At 39.1% G+C, this 24,114-nt stretch overlaps 1 protein-coding gene across 2 annotated transcripts in view; it reads right to left on the bottom strand.

Moving 5' to 3' along the window:
- Positions 1-23,795, bottom strand: part of LOC139696424 (purine nucleoside phosphorylase) — an 81,654-nt gene extending 57,859 nt beyond the window's left edge. Inside the window, exon 1 of one of the 2 annotated variants that reach the window (XM_071595186.1) lies at positions 23,564-23,795. In XM_071595186.1, the coding sequence (XP_071451287.1) occupies positions 23,564-23,583 (20 nt within the window). In that variant the 5' untranslated portion in view covers positions 23,584-23,795. Of the gene's footprint in view, positions 1-4,691; positions 4,877-23,563 lie in introns of those variants that run through there. The other variant, XM_071595185.1, reaches the window with a different exon arrangement.
- Between the last annotated feature and the right edge of the window lie 319 nt (positions 23,796-24,114).

The following is a 24,114-nucleotide window of genomic DNA, read 5'->3' as shown; positions in this document are numbered from 1 at the left end:
CACCTTTCCATCATTATCCGAGGACTCCAATTCACGGTAGAAAGAAATGAAAATTTCTTGAGCCAATAAAAGATGATCAATTAGTTGAAAAATAAAGTAAAACAAATTACAAAAACTCCAATCTTAAATGGAATTTTAGCCGGAAACTCCTTCGTAAGGGGTGGTTATTTTATACAAACCGTCCAAATAAAGCGTTAACTGTATGGTGTATGGTACAGTATTATTGTAGTATTACATTAATATTTACATAAGCTACATTTTCCTTACTTTTTGTGGCCAATAGCGTCGTAAACATGGTCCAAGGTCACATGATTTTTCTTCCGTGGGTCTGGAACAATTAGCTGTCTGACCAACTCCCACTTCTTTGCCCCGTTTTTTTCTAGAGTTCCTTTCATTTTATGATCCACAAAGTTGTTTCCTCGTTTATGAGAGGGTCATTTACACCGTCGAGGAAACTTGAAAGACAGCAAAGAACGGCGTGTGCGTTCCAGCACCCCGTAATCAGCGAAAGTGTGCGCAACGCTCGGCCAACGCGCCTTTTGCCTCTACTACCTCAATGAATGCCTCCGTACATCCTCGCCCGATACGAGTCATTTATCCCATTTACGCGAGTGAGACGTGCTCGAGGAATGCTGGAATCTAAGAGGCATGGTCATAACTCCGTCGTGAAAACTCAGATTACTCGTCATTGTGACACTACAACCTCTGCCTCCCGCCCCTATGATGGATTCCTGGGTAATGTGTCGTTATTTCATCCTGCACAATCACCTCCGCAATTTTCGAATTCCGCGCGGAGTTTAACTGAAGGTAAGTACGTCCTTGCGGAGTGTTTCGGTGAAGGGAACGGAAAGGAATGAGAGGAAGAAAAAAAGAAAATTCTAAAGGCCTCCAGAACTCGAGGAGGAAGCAGTCGGTGTACGGAGGAACTTCCCCTCAACCCCGCGGTGACGTAGACAGCCAGGTGCGCGGTCATTCGCCCAAGCCACGACGATCGGGCGACCCTGGATTTTGTTTTCGAAGGGTATGCAGTTGACGGGTTCGTGTTTTCGTGGGAGACTTGTCATGTGCGTGCTAGGGTTTTGTGCACGTGAGTCGGTGCACGAACCCTAATTATCATTAATAATTGCCCGATTAAGGCACATTTTTGTTGGATACAATACCTGGCCACTGCTGCCTTGCTACGCCTCAAATATCGCGACAAAACGTGACACCCGAAACAACAGCAAACCATTTTTCAAATCCGCCTCGTCTTTACCTCGCCAGCCTAACATTTTCCCCTCTAACACAGTCTTCAACGCACCAATGTCAATAAAAATTCTTTGCACCCAATTTTCTTGTCTCTTCTAAAAATATCCCACCGGCACTCTCTCCTCCTTACCATTCCTAATACTTTTTCCCTCGTTTTCTTTTCCGTCCATTTCATTTTTCCAGTTTTCTCCACGGCCGCATTGCAAAAGCCTCCAATATACGCATCTTCTTGCCTTAAATTCCAAGTCTCTAAGCCGTACAAAACTACGCTCCACATGTACACACGAACCCTTGGTTGGGGGAAACCCTTGCTTTCACCCCTCAAAGATCGAAACAACCAAAGGCAAGCAATCATCACCATGACTGCTGCCTATCATTCTACCTATCGATTGTTTTTCGTTCATTCTCCCCTGCCCTCACATTGGCTCTAACAGCATAATGTGGATGAAGGCGTGACGAGTTCGCTAGCAACTCCGGGAGAATTATTAGTAGCCCAAATCATGAAGGTAGACTAACCGGACTCGCTCGCCCTTCTACGGGTTTAGTTCAGGAAAACATTTTCAGCCACTCTCCTCTCTGCGTTTTGTCAAAATTACGTGACTCCCTGAACTGCGTGTATCGCTCGGGCGATAAACCACCTCTATTCCCAGAGCTAAGCTAATTGTCGAATAGAAATTTATGGTCCTTCTCCTAGAATAAATGTACTTCGCTGCTTAATTATGAGCTTTTGACAGTGATAAGTACCTTTCAAGTGGGCAGCAATAATAATTTTGCGTGGTGTAAATTGATTCATGATCAATTCATGAAAATCTATTTATTTTCTTCTTCTTCTTTATCAATCTTTACTTTGCATTAATCTCAATACATAGCTTTCAAGTGAACAACAATTATACAATCAATCACCGCTGAGAAATCTTAAGAATTTTTTTTCCCTGAGTTCGAACTGCAGAGCATACAATGCATGAACAGAGCAAATCATTAGCATCATAAAACTATTTAGTTTTTTTATGCGCAGTAAATGTATTTTCTGTGATCATAAGTTAATACACCTTGCGGCGATTTGATATTAAAACATTGAAGGACTGCATGGCAGTAGGAGGTTTATCCATTATACTTCAAAACTCATTTTATGGAGATACTGCATTCCCAACCCCAGAGATTATAAGAGACCCCAAGTGGTGTTTTTCAACTTTTTCTTAGATTTGACGTAAAAGCAAACAGTCTCAACTCAGTGTAACAGCGTCATTTTCCTACTCTCTGAATATTATGCAATCGTACTAAACATTTTTGAGCATGCGCATACACATTCAAACGCAATTTAATATACGGAAGTCGGAATACCCTGAAAAAATGAGATGAATAGACTTCGGCAAGGACAGATTGTGATGCCCCTTCCCTCGCTGAGTTCGCGATCAAAACAGGAGCAAAGTTCAGTTTCGCATGAACGAATCAATCAAATCAAAGATCAAAGAATAAAATTCTAATATGAAGTCCTTATAACGAAAAACTATGCCTCAATTGGATGTGCATAAGATTCAGATGCCCCTATACCTCAGACCACAAATTTCCCTTAATGCCTGACGGTAATAAAATGGTTGTGGATGTACAGAAGTGTGGAAATTCCTGAAGTTTTAAACTTAATTTTTTATGCTACTAATACGAAAAACATTTTTAAATAACTATTTATTTGATAAATCATTCTTTAAGATGAAAGAATGCCTTCTCCTTTATGTCTTTATCCTCTCTTTCGCCGCATCAAATATCACCTCGAAGAATAGTTCTGATTAGTGAGCTAACAGATTATATTATCATTAAGCTCGTATTAAGCTCCGAGAGCCTCGTTATTCAACTATTCCCTGAATGGGACAGCAGTTATTTTTCTTGTACCGGCAGCGGTTTCCGAGACTTCTCAATTATGATAGATTTATAGCCGTTTGCGTTTCTGTTAAACGTTCCGTTGAAATTTTTGGGGAAAAAAGCGTCCTGGACATTCGCCCATGGGTTTTACGGCACATTTCTTGAACAAGATGTCAAAATCTCTTGTAAACAATAGAACAACTGAGAGAAAATCTAAATAAAACTACATTATTTCTGATTAGACAATACTGCTCATTCCTATTTTAAAATTTACTAAAATATTGCGACCCATCTAGATGAACTCAAATGCACTCGGTAAAAAGGTGCGTGAGTGGTCTTATTAAAACGTAATGAAAATCCAAAAGATTTGCCTACACCACAAAACTGATAACAATATGTCAATGTAAGAAAACAATCTTATGCCGATTTCCGAAGACTCGTCCCAGCCGGATTCGGATTATTTTTCGACTAATAAATTGACAGGTTGAATTTAATAATGAGCCACGGTGTTAATGTTATCTGTTATTCATGTGCTAACAAATTCCCATTACCTTTCACGTGTTGCCCTTTAGGATTCGGTCTGCTCAACTCCACTGCAATAATACTATTTGCTGCATATTTATAATCAAGATAGCAGGAACGTCTCCTAATTCACACCTCTTTCAAAGAATATGCGACATTTACAATAAGATAAAGAGCACCCAAAGGATATGAAAACCATCATTTTAATAGAGGGGCAGAGAGGTCTCATATTTCCTCCCATTAATATAAGAAATATTTCTTCAAAAGTTTGACCGAAACAACTTTTCCTTAAACAGTAAAGTCAGAGCAGTAAGATGCTCATCGATAATTTATCCGAATGATATTGCCTATTGTTTGGAAACAATATGCAAATTGAAAGAGCGCAATGCTTCTATGCCGCATTAAAATTGTGGAATATTAAGAGAAGCTCAAATTTTTTTCGAAAATCGAGGCAATAGAGGCGATAATTTTCATAATATTATTAAACTTATTCAGAATGCGGTTCGTCTCTCAACAGTTAACCAAACATTTTGATGTGGGTTGTCGATAATATGCTATGACGAAATTATCACTTAATTACTGCAAATATAAAAAGGCTACAATAGTGAATTAGATAACATAATAGTTTTTTTCCGAAAGTCATTCCTGAACATAACAGATAACGCGACTCATTTTTTTACGCTGATAGATAAATCTAATCTGCTTTTGTTGCCTCCGAAACTTATATTACCAACGACTGTCGTATACGCTGGATAGAGGCATTATGGCTCGGAAGAAGCAACATCTCATCCAGATATTTTCATTTTACATTCCAAAACATACAAGTATGAGTTTCATTGTCGCCGTGCGAAGCGAAACTTCGCACGGCGAAGGAAAAATTTTAACAATCAGCCTATCATTCGTTCGTAGAATGTGGACAGCAATAATTTTCTTCAGTAAAAATAACGGTCTATAATTATGTAACTCAATGGTCTCGCGGCACCAAGCTCTGTCTTGAATCTTTTGACATCCGCCGTCAACCGAGCACTGTAGTCTCGCATTCGGACTCCTTTTCGGTTACTCACACGTTATCCGGGATAAGGGCCCTCGTCAACTCCGGATCAGCATTGCTGCAGCGACGCTCCATGTCCGAAGGTTTCCTCCCCTTTCCGCTCATGACTTAGCCTCGGGAACGCTAGTGAATCCTCGGCTGCCCTTTAAAACGCAACGACAACCTCAAGCTGTGATACACACGGCACGACTGCGAAGCCGTCCATCCGCCACGGGGGAGAGAAGCGTTGCGACGGTTGCGACACGCATGGGTGGGTGTGTTGGCACCGACGGCCAATAGTGAGGCGAGGATGTGGGAGCACGTGACCGGCGCGCCGGCATCAAAACCTCGTGGCCTCCGACGCAACACATGGTTGTGCATCCCGTGGAAACGATGCGACAATGTAAGCCAATCAACGGCGATGGGCTTATTTACTAGTACTTTCAAGAGCTCGCATGCGAGCTGCGGCGTCTCATATAGTCGAGGAAAATCTGCGAACCATTGACGTAAACGAGAAGGAACCCACGCGATTGTTTCCAGGAAGTAAGTCCAGAACTTTTCAAAAAATCCCAAAAACCCCGATTGCAGATTTGTTCAAATTCCAATACGCCATAGCGCTTAAAGATTTGAAAAAATACACGTTTGTCTTTGATAACCTACTGGTAAATGGTATACAAAATGATTGGTGATTTAATTTCACGTTTGTTAGTAATAAACACGTAAATCTTAAAATTGTTTAAACGGACTACCACTTTGTCGCAAACTGAAACTTGACAGACCATCAAATGCTATTGGGGACATTGTGCTGTATAATAAAAAAATTGATACCGCGATAGACATTTATTTTAGAAATAAATTAGCCTTCACGTCATTTTTTTAATCAAGTTAGAATTTTGCGCGCCCATAATAGAAATTAATGCTTCTAGCAAGCAAAGTTGGAGCTTCTAGTGAGTCACTTAATAATAAAAAGAAATATGAGGGTTGCAATCCAAAAATAATCAAGCTCCCTAGATTATAGGTCTTCCATAAACCAATAAAAACTTTATCTTTTTATTTTGACCTCTTCCCCCGCAGATTCAGTCAAAAATGCCGTGGAATATTTTGGCATATTCCAGTAGAAGTCAAGGCCCCACTAAAATCATCCGCGAATGTCTCATCGTGGCTTTTTGTCCAAGCCGGAGAAAAATGTTGCTTAATTTCATTGGAATACCATTGAAATGGGCAGGTATAGAGATTTTCATAGAAGTATATATAGTATATGTGTGTTACCTTTCTCATTAATGAAATACCTATTACAACTTTTAGCAAGAGATAGTTTTCCTCCTCTCAATTCTTACTTATGTATCAGCAATAATTCCTCTTGTTTCGCAAGATAGTTTGACAATAACCGCTCGCTTGATAGCGGGCAATATCTATACGACGCACGGGACTTTATAGTATTTCCATTTCAAACTGAAGAATGGTGATCTCTGAGGATTTGATTAATGTTAAATAAAAATAGAACTCCTATAACGTAATTGAGTTTGTAACTTAAATTAAGGCCCTAGAATGCCGACCCCGGTAGTGGTGACGTCTTCGCCTACCAACCCAGACGTTCGATTCCAGCCTAGGTGGTTTTTCCTCCACCTAGGGCTTGTATGTAGGTTATATTGCTATAACATTCTTTAAAGTTCGAAGTAAAGGCCGAAGTGCTGTTTTCGGACTAATGCAAAATAAATAAATACTAGTTCATTTTTCTTAACTTCCATATTTAGGATGTCTTCTCAGCAGTATAAATGTTTCGTATGTTCTGAAAGCAGAAATTGAGTCATACAGAAAAGTGGGTTCTATGGATTCAACTCGGAGAAATTTTGTTTTATTTTGAGGCCGATTACAAGGAATATTTTGTTTTCCCCAGTTATGCACTTCAATAACAACTGGAGAGTACACAAGAATTTTTGGAGGAAAAACCATTGCTGTAACCCGCATATAAAGCCACAGTTATCGCCATTAAGCTTTATGGATTGCCAGCAAATTCATCAAAGGGTAATGACTGAATAGATTCGCGAGGCAGGACTCAATCCCGCGACCTTGCGGTTGGCCGTCACCTACAGCGCCAACAGCGTTGGCAAGGCTCCGTTCATTACTAGACGTGGATGATGCAACTGACAGTAACCTTCGACCCAATAAAAGGCAATGAAAACATATCAGATAGAACCCAGAGAAATAGGTGCATTTCAGAAATTCATTTAATCAAATCAAAGTGAGCTTAAATAAAAAATGCCGTTTTTATAAGACTGGAAGCTGCTGCTCGCCTACGACTGGTTAATTTTTTTACCTATTATCCTTGTCCTACGACATATTTCTTAATTCTTACGTATTAGCAACACGCTGAGGCTATGATATGCATGCATGTTTTGAAAAGGTAGCCCCAAACCTCCAAACACTGAAAAACCTTCAGCTTAAGTTCGAGGTGGATATTCTTGGAATGAACATGAATATTACCTTTAAAAATATTTACTCTTTTATCTATTCACCAGGCTATCGGTGACTGTTTTTTTCAAAATTGTGTATGTTTTCCTTTAAGTCAAAGAGTATAACATGTTTTCTTTATGTATGACTCATAACACATGGTATATGAAACATTTTTTTAGTATACGTATTCTATGATGCATAATTTTATTTTTCTCAAAACGTAAGAACTAAAAATGTTCACTGATGAAATATCCTGCCCCCGAGTGATTTAAATCTCAAGATTTGTTGGTTTAATCATAAAATGAATGTGATGAGAATTGTTAATCCTTTCGTCACACCGCAAATTAAATCTTCCAATTTCCAATCATGTTGTTTTCCGTTCTGCCTATATTTTTCGACCGGATAACAAGTGAGAATGCGAAGACGCGGTAAGCGTATTCAAGAATTAATAGTAATTTTCGAAGATGCGTTCGCTGAAAAGGTTAAATTGATTACAATAAAGCATAGAAGAACGATTTCGAAGGTGGCTGTGCCCTTGACGAAATCCAAAGGCTGTCGCCTCGCTCTCCGCATATTGTCTCGTTCTTTTTGATTATATGCATCCGCACTCCAACAGCCGCCGTCACGCCCAAGAGTACGAGTATTATTTTGAAGATGGCAATTACTGCCATACCTCACACAAGAAAGCTGAGGTGTGAGGTAATTTCTGGCAGCATCGAAAGAAAGGCTTTGGCGGCAAAGGTAAAACAATATTCAAGAATATTTGATTTCATGTGTACTCTCAGTTTCAAAAGTCTGTTGGCAGTCTATTCTGCGCAGAGATTAGGGGATAGGTGAAAACGTTTTAATATTTTGACATTGATTGGCATTTTATCTTCGATAGTTTACGTCTCTCAGAGAGGCCGGAGTTCCTGCCAACAAAACGAACGTTTTCGCGATTATCCGATTCTAGGCGTCCCGGTGACTTGATTGCAGACTGTTGGAAATGATAGACTTGGTATTATATAATAGAAAATGATAGATTTGAGAACATCATGAGACTTGGAAATAATTATTGTTAACAATTAAATATCATATTGATGTATCAATCTGTTGATTAACTCTTAAGGAAAAGAATACATAAAAGTCTATTGGTTTTACTACTGTTAAATTTTCGGTTATATTAAGGTAACCCTTATATAAGGGAGAATGTTGAGCAGGAGAGGTAGAAGGAGGAAAAAAATGAAAATGTTGAATGGAATTGAGAAATGTGGAATGAAAAGGGTTTTGTTGTATTGTTTCGTGTTTCGTTGTGCTGGTTAGGCGAGGCTTAGAACAATAGCGGTAGTAGGACTGAGTCCATCCAAATCCAACATACAGTATGTATACTGCCTCTAAAATAAGATAACCTCCTGAATGGCAGAGAATGCAGAGAAGTATTCACAAAGAGGTGGGAGTTGATGACAAGGACCTTGAGTTCGAAAGTGAAAAAAGGATTAGTAAAAACTTGGATATGGACCGTAGTTTTGTACGGCTCGGAAATTTGGTCGTAGAGGCAAGAGGATATACGTGGATTGAATGTTTTGAGATATGGGCGTAGAGAGAAAAATTTAAGTGGACGAAAATGAAAACAAACGAAGTGCAACTATGTAAGGTGGGGGGGGGAGAGAGGATTGCCGTTAAAAATCCAAAGGAGGCAAGAAAAGTGGACGCAGAGCATTTTGATTTACGGAGGAATAGTGAACACTGTGATATAGAAGAGAGAATGTTGGACAAGGAAGATAGGAGGAGGAAGAGGATGGGCACGTTGAATGGCAGGCAAAAACTAGGTACACGAAATATAAGGCGTATACGAGATGATGGAGTTGTCTGCAGCTCACATTTTGTCGTGTTAGGTGAGGTTTGGAGATGTAGCGGTGATTACAGAGTGTATTCAGTCAAAACAGTGCGTAACGGTTAACTTCCAACAATGATAAAATAGCATCATCACCTTAACAGTTACTTTTTTCGATTTATGAAGAACCGTAAATTATCTGAGTCTTAGCAGTTGAACAAGATAGCGAATAATAAGCATGGCTTACAAATATTTTACAGCCTCCATAGCTCTTCTGCGGGTCCTAATGGCCTGTGATGAAATCCTTCCTACAGTAGGAGTAATATACCGTGTGTTTTCTACACTTTTACTGCAGATGACAAATGGTAAGTCTTTTATCACGAATCATAGTGGGCATTGCAAAAGGTAATGTTCCCTTCTACTCCACTGCTGCTTTCTGTTTTCCTAATGACTTTGTAAAAGCTGTACGCTGATCTTTCCTGAAAACGATTGCTTATTCGTCTTTCATGCTAGTGCACCGAAGATTAAGTTTAATACTTACTTACTAATTAATGACTATTTTTTTTTTAAATGACTCTAATTAACCGAAATAGATGTATATGATTTATATTTTCAATGTCCTCAAGCACAAACCTATCAACTAGAATAAGAAGATTATTTTTTAAGAAAGGGTTTAATGAGGTCCTATTTGCTTCCCAGAAGCTAATCACACAAATCGCTTTAGTTTTTCTCCTTCATTAGGCGTCGTTGAAACATCAAATTCCATGAACCTTGTCATGGTATTAAAATTTATCGACGTAAATCTAGGCGGTATATGCTGATATCAGTCAAAACAAACCTGAATATTGTTTATCACCTATATGCGTAAATGTATGGCGAAACATACACGTTCTTGTTATTTCAGCATCAATAGCAGGGGCTTTCATTCAGAAACTTGTTTTTCGTGAACGTTTTTAACCATGAGTTAGCCAATAGAAATACATACACCGTATGGAGTGTTCGTGACAAAAGCTCTGACTTAACCTTATGTACACGTACTTCACATATTGACTGAGAAAGCTTAAAGGAAATCCTGGTACGTACACAGAAGGAGTTAATCAAAATGCTTGTTAAATTAAAAAGTTATGGTATGAGTTTTAAATTTCAGTCATCTCTTATATTATATCAAAAACGTCTACGTGGGGTTTAGTTTGGAATATTTACAGCGGTCCAAACATGGCGAGAGGCACCTACTTATATACAGAACTCCTTTTGTTGTGGAATTGGAAAAATATAACTTTCGCCTTGGTACTCGACGTCGAAACTTCCACCGCTATCCAAGGTGAGCACAGTTTTCGTTCAAGCATTAATTAAGCATTAATGATAGGGTGATTTATAGGACTGAGCGTTAACTACTGACGAAGATATAGTACATAAATAGGCCAATAAAATAAATAAATATTGTAAGCATAGCTTTTGTTCTTTTCTTAAGTTCCCACATTTCACTATTAATATAATGTAATCTCATTTTCGATTTTCACATCAAAATTAACTACACTTACCGAAGTCGTTTCTTACAGCTGGAGCGGGGAAAAGAAATTAAATAAATTCAAAAATAATCAGAAAACATGGATTATAACGGAATAATAATTAATAACTTTACGTAAATTGAAAATAAGTAGACCAATTAACAGAGAAAGACGCACATTAAATCGACTGATGAGAAAATAAACTTAGCAACGAAACTCAAATGATGAGGTAAATATATTAGAGAGAGCAATTCAGGAAATCGTGGCAATGTATATTATTTTATTCGTGTCAGCATAATTCGTATCGTTATAAGTACATGTTCTTTCAGTGAGGCCGCGGCCTTTTACGCATCGTCATTTGTTTCTCTTTTACTTTATGCATGGGGCCGATCTAATTCAAGACCCGTTGCTCGAAATTGCGCATTTTCCTATTTTCTCCGAAACTTCATCGCGTGAGGAAAATAACTCACCCGTTCGTCGTTTCAAAGTAAACATGGTTCTTCAAAATCACTTAAAAGAAGGTCAACTTCTTCACAATTCATCTGATGGTATTTTTCCTTTTGCGGAAAAAAGTCATCCGATGTTCCATACGATTTTCGCATACGCTGATAAATTTATGAGGAAAACCCTATGAAACTAAACGGAGTCACGACTATCTCCATCTGTTTTTTATTGCCTATAAATGAGAACAAGCCACCGCCATCATAAGCATAAGCAGTATTTCATAAGAATACAAAAATGGGCTGAAATAGACTCACATAAATACGTTAGTAGCGTCAAGTACAAAAATGTAAAAAACAAAATTTGCTTGGCACATACAAAGAAAAATATTAAGAAAAATATGACAGAAACAACAATGACCTATGGACCCGAGGTATAAGTCACAAACAATGATATGAAACAAGGATTTCCAAAATTTAGTAAAATATTCAAGCAAATCATTCCTCTGTCAGAAACATAGGATCGCTAATTTTATGTCGTGTTGGACTCAGAGTCACCGAAAAGAACTCGTTTTACTACCAGCCAAAAATGCACAAGCCTTGATGGTTCACGCGCATTTTAATGTATATCTGAGAGAAATATCAAATATATTAAGGTCCTGGAGACATCTTGTGAAATTAATTCAGTCGACGAAAAATAAAAGGTACCAGGCGGAAAATACACTTCATACATAGCTGTAAATATACCTGTGCCTCAGCAATGACCTTAAATTCCCATTCAAAATAAAAAATCAAAAGCAGCAACCAAATATTTATTCCCATCATCGTACCCATTTCCTGTACCGAATGATAAATGCCAGCCGGATCAGCTAAGCTTTTAAATGACTCTCTGGCGAACACAAAAAGTCGAAGGCTCGAATCCTGCCGCGGTTCCTAATTTTTTTTATGGCGGTGTTTGCCTTGGATAAAATCGAAAGCGGAATGCGGTCTCAACCGTCAAATCACTTCACAGCCTACTTAAATAATGATCATCTTAAAGACATGTAAGTTAGGGTAACGAATACGTAATCAAAGAATATGCCATACCTTCCTTAAATGAAGTAAAAGAACCCTTAAATAGGTAACGTTCAAAATATGACCACCTTCGAGAAGGAGAGATGAGGTTAACATTATTGCAAAACGATGCCCTCTGAGAGTTAGAGACAGATGAGCCAGCCCACATTAGGTGTGAAGGTTATGCACTGTGGTTATTGAGAATAGCATTGATAATTTTCTCCGAACTCTCATTAGTCTCCAACATCAATACGTATTTTGACGGTTAAGAGTCCCAGAAATGAGAGAAGACCATTAGCAGGGGCCTAAGTGCCTAAATCCCTGGGATCATCTAGGGAAGAATAAATGAAAGGTACTCGGAGAAAGCGTGCGGAGTGAAGTGAAATGAAACCCTGCACCAATCAGGAGTCTTTTTATTTGATTAATGTACAGGGGACGACCTAGTTTATCGTTCTCAACGAAGGTCTATTCATCGTCCTTGACATTCTATCCTCATAACACTCACGTTGGAAATCAGAATCCGGTTTACTCCACCGTAACTGTACGTACCTTTCTGCTTGAGTCTTTTATGCCTCTTTTTTTTTCTCACGAGGGAGAACTTGCATAACCGCAAACAAGAATGAGCTCTGGTGAATGGCGATACAGCCAGGTCGAACAGCCAGGTTAAGGATATATTTGGATTTTGGTGCGATCAGGTCGACATTGATCGGAGTAACTACTGTTGAGACAATGCAAAGCTTTTACGAGTGAATAGGAATCTAGTTGAAACTTTTAACGGTGTGGCCGGCTTCTGATAATATGATTTTCCCAAGTTTTGGAGGATAAAAATTCGTTTTTCAAAGTTTGATGCTAACATTTTTACTACCTTGTTTCCTAAATGCAATCCAACTGACACTTAATAATTTGACGCGCTCAATATTTTTAGAATTTCCTCGTTATCATAGACATTCGTTCGTAGATGAATGTCTATGATTTTTTTTAAGGTAATCTACCGGTTAAGGTAGGTTTTTCGCTGGACACAACTACCAAACAAATATTTTATTACTCCTAACAAAACACAAAATCCATCATCCTACTCTATATCAGGTCCCTCTTCATCTCTGAGTACTTTCTTCCTCCCTTCATCCTGTCCAACATCCCTATCCTGTTCCTTCCCTTTCCTCTTTTGCCCAACATTCTACCCTCTATCACAGTCTTCAACATCCCACTGCCGGTCAACACCCCCTTCATCCACTTTTCCTGCCTCCATAAGATTGCTACCAACAAACCCCTCTCTTCGCCCACCATACCAAGTACTTCCTCGTTTGTTTTCTTCTCTGTCCATTTCACCTTCTCCATTCTTCTCCACACCCACATTTCAAAAGCCTCCAGTCTACGCGTATCCTCCTGCTTCAATGACCACGTTTCCGCGCCGTACAGAGCTACGCTCCATATCAAAGTTTTTACGAGTCTTTTCTTAACATCCTTACTCAACGTCCCCGTCATTAACTCCTTCCTCCTTGAGAAAGCCTCTTTGCCTAGCGCAATTCTTCTCCTTACGTCCCTACTACTTTGACCGTGTTGGTCCAAAACACTGCCGAGATACGTAAACTGTTCTACCTGCTCTAGTTTTTGCCCTCCTATTTTAATGTTAAGCTTAGCCTTTTTCTTTCTAGAAAATCGCATAACCTTTGTTTTATTAATATTGATTCTCATCCCATACCTGTCGCACTGAATTTCCAATTCACTAAGCAATGCTTGCAGCCCCTTGGCTGACTGACAAACTAAAGCTTGGTCATCAGCAAACCTAACTGATTTTAAGTAAAAATTATTATCGAGAGAGGGTTCGAGGTAGGTTTTTGATAGACCCACTGTCTAAGTACTGCCAAGTATTTTAAGCTTCGTCTAACACGACAATACATCCTCTAAAATCACAAAATACAAATAAAACACTTCTTATCTCCTCATACTTTCTACTTACCTTGCGTTTGCTCGACACACGAATATTTTCCTCCCTCTTCTCTCTCATCTTCAACATCCCTCGCCACTTAATACGCTTTGCAGCCACTCTAACTGCCTTTGAATTTCTCTTAAAAACCACTATCGGAAAGATAAAAAAATAATGGCGTGAATCCTACACAGTATGATGAATGTGTATTTTATATAAGTAAAAATGGCATTCCATTCAATTCCAATGTTTCCCTTGGAATAGTTTCTAACACAACTGGTAAAGTGGTTTTTGGACGTGACATAACAACCATTATGTAATTGGATGGATTGGTGGATTTCCAGTCATTTCCCCGATTTCGAGTCCTTTGCCTCCTGTTTTCCGTATTTTCTGCATGCCTTCATGGCGTTTAAAAAGTATTTTCCTTTTCTTCTCCTATCCCGCTTTCCTTACATTCTTCCTTCTAAAACACTACCTCTCAATATCTCCTACACCCATTTTTGTTTTCCTCTGATTTAACCCAGCAATTTGTACTCTCCCTCTCGTCATATTTAAAGTTTCGTTGATTTTCTTATTCAGCTTATTATCACAATTCTCTTCCAAAACATACATTTCAAAAGCTCCTGTTACATCAAAGACTAAGTTTCTTGTGCAAACTAGCACTTTTCTACTGTACACACACTTGTACTGTCCTACGCTCGATATTGGTCTTCAAATAACTTTTCCTAATGTCTTCACTTAGCCCATCTGTCATCATTCCCCTTCTTCTTGCAAATGCTTCTTTTTCCATTGCTCCTGATTATATTCTATATTCCTTTCCATTTAATTTTCCATGGCTACAATGACATGCCGTATTCCCCTTTCCTTTCTAAGACTGATCTATGTCTAAGGACATTTTTTCGCATATTGATAGGAAGAAGGGATATAACACAATGGAAGACGGAAAACTTGCTTACCTAGTTACGGCAAGCGTTATTCAGTGCAGCATAACTAAGCGTAGAAAGCATAACTGTTACGTATACACAAGTGGTTGGGTAATGCAGAGTAAAAACGAAGAAACTGGCAAAACCGCTGCGAGACTACAGTTTCTCGCTTCGGAAATTCTGTTACATAATGAAAGAAACCAAATAGGAGGTGGCGAGAGAAACAAGTTATTATGGTATTTCGCATGCGCCCATATCTTTTCACACTCACAACCATATAAATGCACAATTAATTTTAATGGACAGGGCTGAGGTATAAATAAATTAAACGCTCTTTTGTTGTGACAGAACGCAGGAATTTAACAATTAGTTTAGTCGAGCAAGTAAAAAATTGTTCAAGGTCTTATTTTTGAAGGGTAAACGTAAATGCAGCAAAACAAGTAAAATACTTGGGACTCGGGCCGACATCGGTCCTGCGCTCCCTTATTCTCAATAGCTACCCTTAGCTTTATTCCCAATAACTTGAGGGTCAGCTTCCCGAATTTCCACCTCCAACGGGTTCTTTTTAACGTCGTGTCTTCTCTGGCACCGCACTCCCTCTTCCCTCATTTCATCCATTCTTTCATCAGACTTCCTCTCCTCTTTCTTTTCTCAACACTACGATTTATTACTTTTTTCCAAACCTTGTTGATGTTCCGTCATAAAACAAAATTATCATATCACCTAAACCTGTGCTCTTTCACCATTTCTGTAGGCTTAACTATGGAGAAACAAATTTCGGAGACGTATTAAAGAAATTTGACATTAATCAATACTTCAGTGATCACACGAGTGAGTACTAAAATGGAAACGTCGAGGGGAGGTTCACGTTAATGAAGATTTTACCTTGAATTCTTCTCTGTCATGACTCGGAACTCAATATCGAATAATCTAAATTTCTGAATTGTACAGGAAGACAAAAGCCGTCCGTTTCGTTAAAAATCGTTATGGACGAACGGAAAACATCACACGAACAATTTAAAACTTGGGATGGTATCCAATTGAAATACGAAGCTTATACGGGTACGGTTTATCCTATTGGCTCAATGAGCACCTTATAAGATTAATTTAGACGCTGGGGGAAGAGATAACTCTCCTTCACATTTCAATTGGAAAGCGAGAACAAAAACTTTAACTTGACAGAACCTGGCTTCTGGGAAAATCAATATGAGAAAACCTTTCCCTTCGTACGCACAATCTGTGATTACAGCAGTAAAAACAACATTCGCATTCCTGCGCCTCATCCCTCGTTTCCTCGCTTTGCCCCAACCAAGTCCTCGCAAATCGTGTCACCCGTAGTTCTTCAAGTAATAACACTTTTCTTTGCCCCCAAATTCATCAAACAACATTACCATCCATGAACCAAAATGCTTTACCACCGTACTGTTCCAACTTAACCTTCAGCAAGGCCTATTTCATTCATAAATAACAGTGCTACTCTTTGATCTCCGGCCAACATCTTCATCTTCAAGGATTTAGCTTTGTGCGGTATATTGTCTTTCCTTTTTCCTGCTTAGTCCCCTTCCCTTTACTCCACTCCTCTCTCCCCCATTATTCTCCTACACATTTTTGGCTCAATAATTTCCCTTTTATAATTCGGGACTGTTAACTGCGATGTGAAAACAGCAATGACTGTGATGATCAAATAGAAAGATCGTACTACTAACGAAGATATTCTAAGAGGATGAGAATAATGAAAGGAGTCAGATACAAACCCTAAAAAAAGGCTAAATCCTGAAAATTAGAAGAGATATCGATGACATCTTTAGTGACGATTTCCCGATGAAGACAGTCGTCGAGGGATAAGTGAATGGGACGCATTGCAGAGGAAGACCCCGGATGCGATACTTGAAGCAAATAATGACAGAAGTCAAAAAGAAGAAATAGGTACTCGTACTTAGATACGAGGAGGTTAGCCAATGGAGGAATTAAGCGTAGAACTGCAACACATCTTGAGATAGATGGCCAGTGATGATGATTATGATGATGCAATGGAACGCAAATGCACCTCTCGGTCTCACTGGCATCTCTTAACGGGCCACGAACACTCCATCCTGGAATAAAACCCTGAGTTGTACAATAAGTGAACCTGCGTGTACATCATACGTAATTGATCGTAATTTTGATAAGGCACGCCTGCCGAATCCCTCGTTTCATCTTTCCTGGCATGAAACTCATTACCGCTAGACCTGCATTTCGACGCAATTAAGCGTTTCTATCTCTTAAGCACAACTCGTGATGACAGCAATAAAAAAACAACACGTACAACAATTTTAACCACTCCAAAATAAAATTTTTCCGATTCCCTAATGGCTGGTGACCTCGCACGCACTCTTCCACACGCACTGGTAGCACTGGTAGCATGTTACCACTAAAATGTAGATTATGCCTCTCCTCGCCATTAGATTAAGCCTCTCCCCACTTCTAACCAGATCATTTAACGAGTGTCTTGGTCCGCTCAATCTTGGAAGAACGAAGGTTGGTACACGGAAAAACAATGGCGTATCAAGAAAATGAAAATAGAGAGAATAAAAAAAGAAAGGTAACATTTTATTCGCAGATTTTTTTACGACCTACACCTGCGGCCGTGTATATATAAAAGAATAATATGGTTTGAGAGATTTAGGTTAAGTACTAAAATGCCCACAGTGGTTGATTTAAATTTGACTAAATGACTGAGAACGATTTGTTTACATCTCAATGGGAATGGTCCAAAATAGAAGTCTTAAAGAATTTTAATTGATACGCAGATAAAAGGTTTCAAAATGGTCGGTTGAAGCCACCAGATGGGTATATCCATAAATTTTCCTTCAATTGAAAAACTTGCCGAGGTTGTGTTTTGTATTTTACCTATATGAGTACTACGTAGGGACTGACAAGGGCATCCGTACCCTTGTCAGTCCCTTCGCAGCGTCACCGCACATTCCAAAAAAATATTGCATCTTTTATAACGGAAATATTTTTCCTTAACTGACTGATCTTTTTGCCGACAAATAAAATAAACAAAGGCTTTGAATGACAAAAAATAATAATTTTAGAGATCACTTGATCATTTTAGACAAATTACTTTAGGTGAACAGAGCCTAAGGGCTAGGAACCCTTCACCACCGCCATATTTTCACAATATTTTCCAAGTAGGTGGGATGAAAAGTTTTGATCTCTCGCTAAGTTAATACTTATTTACCCTTTGAGTTGAGACGGATGAGATCCGACTCACAGTACTATAGCATACGGCAGGTCTATCGGAAACCAAGTGACTATTTGCTCCCGGAGAAGTGGCTGAGAAGGACGTAAAGGATTAAAGCAAGGCGATTGGGGCGAGGCTAAAGTGATTCAATCTTGAAAACACTTGGAAAGAACGGAGTGATGGGGTGGGAAAGATATTAAAGCCGTTGTTGGCGTCTTTCTTCTTGAATTATCCCGACGGATTCAAATGCTGCTGTAGGGTCTTAACAACACAGGAAGCAATTCATAATTAATCAAAGATCGAATTGTCCTCATCCACAAGGTAAATGAAACAATCAATAAATCTCGTATTCAATGAAGATAAATTGGGCCAGAATATCATCATCCATTCTTCACCCGACACCATCCTAGACCAACACGCTATCATTTTTCACCTTTTCCTTTCGAAGATTACCATGAAAATGTACCAAATCGCGGAAATGGAATGGTACAGAAAGCGATCACCTGAGCTGCTTTTCATCGGTCTACTCGAAATTCTCTTTTCTTCATAAACTTCACAGAACGGGGTCCGTTATATAAATGCAGCGTTGCATTTGAAAAATCGGGGCCGCATTCAGGGATTAAATTAAGTTTTTTTAAATGTTAAGACATGATGTAATTGTGATTAGAAATAAATGAGGAGTGAGGAATCATCCTCACTTGTTTCGACCTTAAACAGTTCTGTCAGAGTGTGCACAAAGAAAAAAATGGAAGGAAAAATTATAAAAGAAGACCGAAAATGGTATCGGGTGACTATTAATTTACTGGTCCAATTTTAATAATCTCTTGAAGTACCGAATATAACACTTATGTCGACGGAGCAGGTATAAACATCATCAAAGTAAACAAATTAATTGGAATTTTAATCTTACTACTCCCTTCTGAATAAAATACCTTAACATAATTCATTAGAGAAAGCCATCATTAAAGCAGATGGGTTAAATTTTCTAGATAGCCAAGAGGGAGTTTTTAATTTCGGGTACTTACGTGCTTAGTTAAAAAATAAGGCAATACTTTAAACACGTTTCTATTTTTAACTATTCGCCATCAGAACACAATTTAGTGGCTGTAAAATTTCGCGCAAAATTCAAGACTATTAAAAAATGAAAGTAGATTACAAAAAGAGATCGTAGAAGCTTAAATTTTAACATAGAGAAAGACTGACCGTGGACCAGTCCATAAAATTATATGCGAGTAGAATGGAATGGGAACAATTGAAGGCAAGTAGGTACACCTTACTAAAAAGATTAGGACAACTGCATTGGAAACAATAGGAACGGAAAATTTTAAAATTATCGAGAAGTAATAAATTAAAGAAAATATATTAAGAAAGAAATAAAATGGAATGAAGGAATGTGAACCAAGACTTCGGGAAAAGAAAGTAGTTGAAAGGTTTAAAGAAAGGCAAAAAAACTAATAAATCGAAGACAAGAATGGGAAATAGCAGTTCGAAGGCATGAAAAATTACCGTGACAAGGAGAAATGGACGCGCTACGCGACGATACTAAATAATTCTCGGTAAAAAGGAGTAAAAAGAAACCATAAAGATTGAAAAAGCCAGGAGCAACATTAGTCTAACTATTTTAATAGAAGCAGAAATATGGAAATAAGTCACGGAAGACCTTCATAGCAAAGATCCTTGGTTCGGACGGTTGGTATTAGAAAGGGAAGGTGATGTAAGTAGATGATAAATATCTTACGTGTAGAATTTGTGGCAAGTGAGGTAGAAATAAAAATACGGAAAATAGCGATAAATCGGGTTGTTAGAGAAAGTAGAAACTCAACAGAATTACTTAGGGGTTCTTGTTCGTTACGAAAGATTTACTTGTATGGAGACATAAGATGTCGTGAGGCCGATATCAACCCCCATCCCGGGAAAGCAAAAATGGCAACATGCACGATATATATTAACAAAATATTAAAATACGATAGACAATTAATTTCACCTGCAGTAAAAGTAAACTACGAATCCAAAACAAAATAGTGTAGATGAGTGCTGTGCGGTGATTTAAAAGTTCTGCGCTCTTAATAAGATCGTGCCGTAGTTTCATAGTTTTCAAAATTCCATCCATAGCTTGCCAATTACATATTAAAACTACTTTTTTAGTGAACTTTGGACGTGATTGACTGTCACATCTTTGGGATTCTTCGTCGCCGTTTTCTCTAGGGTTGCCATGATGCTAACTCCTGTTCACAGATCACATGTGAGATTGACCGCGACTGTGTGCTGAGCTAGTCTCGATAATGGGCCCGCCATTCAGTTGAATACGACTTCAGGGAAAACCAAATCCGCATCTGAAACTGGTTATAAAGTAAAATTACGGAGCTTAACGCCTTGCTATTTGTTTTCGTTACAAGGATAATAGGTTCGGTAAATGACGTGGTGTGAAAACTTAGCGGTAACCCAGCTAAATTCAGTCACTGGTTCAAATGGCAAACAATTTTAAATCTCTATCTTGTTCCAGGGAGTAGAGGATTAAAGATGCTTTTGTCTACTTAAGCAGCGGGCGAGCAGGAAATTAATTACTCTCCAGGAATCCAACAATGTTCGGAAGACATTGACGCGAAGCAAAAATGCTAATATCCTCCCATTTGCCACATTTTTGTTAAAATTCTTCGTATGAAAATCTCGGGCGAGTATTTATTATCAATGGATTGGTTTCCACAGGCATCAAATCGATGGTTTACTAATTCCTAAAGTCCATTTATAGGATAGACTTATTCCGTTAATGGAAAGAAAAACTGGTGAGCTGCCGTCACTCGAGTTACGTGACTGGGGTCCATGGCCTACCACACTGAAGTGCCAAAGCCTTCATTAAATGAAGAGCACAATGTTTATTTCCACTGTTCTTTATTTTCGTACTTACGAAAATAAAGAACAGTGAAAATAAACATTGCTTTCTTCATTTAATTAACACGAACTTCCACAAATTTGAACCTGGAACAATTGAATACATGTCAAAGCTTTATTCGAGCTCTTCCCACACCGCTGACTCATCAACTTATCGGATATGCCTTGACGCACACTGGCTTGATAAAGACAATTGGCAGCTTCGGCGATGGCGCCGAAATGTCCCCGCCTGCGAATTAATAGATGAAGAGTTCCGTTTCTGTCAGAATTGGTTTTCATCCTACTGGTAGGAGCTCTTCCAGTTCACTTTTGCCATTTATTTAAAGGGAAATGCATTGCGCTACATGTACGATAATTGGAGGGTTTCTGAGTACAGCTGAAGCTAGATTACATACACTAATCAAGGGAGAGTACGATAAAAAATGAAACCTAAAGGGAAAGTTTAATGATTAAGATAGAAGAAAAATGTATTGAATACAAGTGAAAGCGAAAAAAATTGAGCTGAGTACTTTCTCTCAGTAAATCTTATAGAGTGGCATGGCGTAATACAGTGATATTATTTAAATTATCGGTACCGTAGTGTGAAATTCTTTAGGCCGAGAATAAAACTACTCACACGGAAAGGCAAGTATCTGAATGACCTTCACAACTATCAAATTATTGCGGTTCAGTGAGTTATTCGTACATTCTGCTCGTTCACTCCACTTACTTGGAATATTTCGTCCCGAGCTAGCTGCTTACTATTTATCCTTTTAACGTTAGGCAATTTCTGTTTTCTTGAAGCTAAACTTCCCTCCAAAGTTGCCAACAGAAAGCCAATCACTATTTCCTGTCCAAGAACTGATTAGCCTTATCATACATGATTTCACCGGCTAAAGTACCAATAAAAGGTTGATTCTAAGAATGAAACAAATCGTAAGTCCTTTGATGACGAGCTGCATGAGGTTGAGATAACACTTGGTGCATTAGCTCGCCATGCAAATTTTAAAATAGCTCCGCTCCAGCGTGGGTAGGCAATGTTCAAGTGTAAGCACCGCAACTCTGCTCCTGCGTAGATAGGTGCTGTGCAATGTTCGAGCGTAAGTACGGCGGTGCAATGTGAACTGAAAAACTCAACAGTGCCAGTAGGCAGAAATTTCGGTACACCAATCGGAGGATCCCATTTTGCAGATGGAACAATATTCAATTCGCATATTGTGAGGCAGATGAAACCTGTGATTTGGCACTTATTTTCAGTGTTGGCCACACTGGTAACATATGAAACCTTGAATTTGCATCGCCAAATCATTATTCCATAACGGTCCTGAAAGCTCTAAGATAATGGCATATTAACTGCACATCGTAGTCGATGCGTGCCAATATCACACAGACCAATGCATAAGGCCAGGAAGTTCCCGGGAATTTAATGAATAAGCTGGTATTTTAAAGTCGAAGGCACAAAGGCACTGGGCAGAGTGATTCATTACTAGCCTCAATGCCAATTCATTCTTACTTACAGGCCTAAACATATACTTTGCGTCGGACATCTGCCCTACAGCTCCAGAACAACATTTCGTGTATGTCACCCTGTAAGAAACTTTATTTGGCAGTGTAAAAAAAATGGTAATATTAGGTTTCAGCGGGACTTAAATCTATTCCAGTCTGTCAATACCGTCATTCCTTTGTAGCAACCCACTTTTAGGCTCGTTATTGTTTGAATTCGTACCCGTCAGCAATCAATATCCATTGATTATCCAGGGTTATTTTTTAATAGGGTTGACAAAATGTTTCGTAGAGGTAAGCGAAATTATTCGAGGCAGTGAGCATAATGTAACAATCATTTGTGGATGGGAAATATAATATACATAGGTACGCATCTGTAAAAACTAGGTCGCTGTAAAAAAAACTGTACATGTAACTAATTATTAAATGTTTCATCCAACTATGCTGTCATTTCTTATGAGTTGAAAAACCAGCAGTCGTAATGTGTTTTCATAGCGACGACATAGAATTTGCGACACAGAAGCGGTATGAATTTTCCCAGAGGTAAGGAAAAGGAAGTTGCATTAAGGAGTTGACTAGAGCATTATTTTAATCTGCGCGGCCAGTTTATAATCCTTTCCGAATCATCATGACGAGAGAAGAGTAATCTATTATCACTCTAAACCTCCAGCTTCGAAATATCACAAATTTTTGTCCAATAAAAAAAGCCAATGTAAACCTTTCAAATAAAACCCTTTTCTGCCACTTCGACGATTAACTTCGAGCACTCTGCAACGAAGATCGTTGATCATCTTGGATAACATTCCGCAAAAATTATAGTAGACCTGCACACACCACCAGAATAAACGACAATTGGATTTAAGTGATCAAGGACACAATGGGAATGTACTATTCCCATTATTATTCCCCAACTATTTCTTTCAGAAATGAGGCAGGGAAAGTAACACACTACTCGAGGATACTTTCCTTAGTCTTTCGATCATTATATAAAGCCGTTAGATGTTTTTCCGAAAGGGATGGTCAAAAAGACTTTGGAAACAATCACATTTTCCGAAACCTCTCTCGAACAGGGACTCGAGTGGCTAAACAGTCTGAATCTTAGGACATGCCACCACCATGAACGTGGAATCAACCACACGAAACATAATTCATACGTGGAACCGAGGAGTCCGGTTGAAAATTCGTACTCACTCGTAAGATGTTGAACCCATGACGGTCTCACTGACGTTAATACGTCGACGAAGGGTTAAGTGGAGAGAAAAAGAGGAGGGGAAGATTTTGCACCAGAGAACGCGGAGAAGGATACTCGTCGAAAGTGCCGTTCCCTCGGCCAGGAGTCGTGCGTCTCCCGCGAATTACGTCTGAGACGGAAATCCCGGGACTTTCTACCAGCGACAGCTCCGAACCAGCACTGAAGGCGCTGCTTACATTTCACCACCGGCCGATTCAATCTGTCCCCACTACCTTCTTCTCCCCTGCTCCTCCCTCTACTCCGCCCAACCCCCCACCCCAGCCCCTACATCCCCTTTTTCCCTCCCCTTTGGCGATGCACGATACCCTCCACCTATCCAAGACTCCGGCAAGCTCCTGCGCGAGGTCGGTTGCCGCTCCAGGGCAGGAGTTCACAAAAGGAGCAAAAGGCATGCCAGCGTGCGGCTCTCTTAACCGCGATTTGGTTGTTCTGAAGAAAATAACATCCACTACGCCCCCAAGGGCTAACACACCAGAGGCTCTCGACCAGA

Source organism: Hetaerina americana, unplaced genomic scaffold (genome assembly GCF_022747635.1).
Source record: "Hetaerina americana unplaced genomic scaffold, ioHetAmer1.1.p SCAF_7, whole genome shotgun sequence".
Taxonomy (NCBI): domain Eukaryota; kingdom Metazoa; phylum Arthropoda; class Insecta; order Odonata; family Calopterygidae; genus Hetaerina; species Hetaerina americana.
The sequence above is the reverse complement of the archived record's forward strand: the minus strand, read 5'-3'. Positions and strand labels throughout refer to the sequence as shown.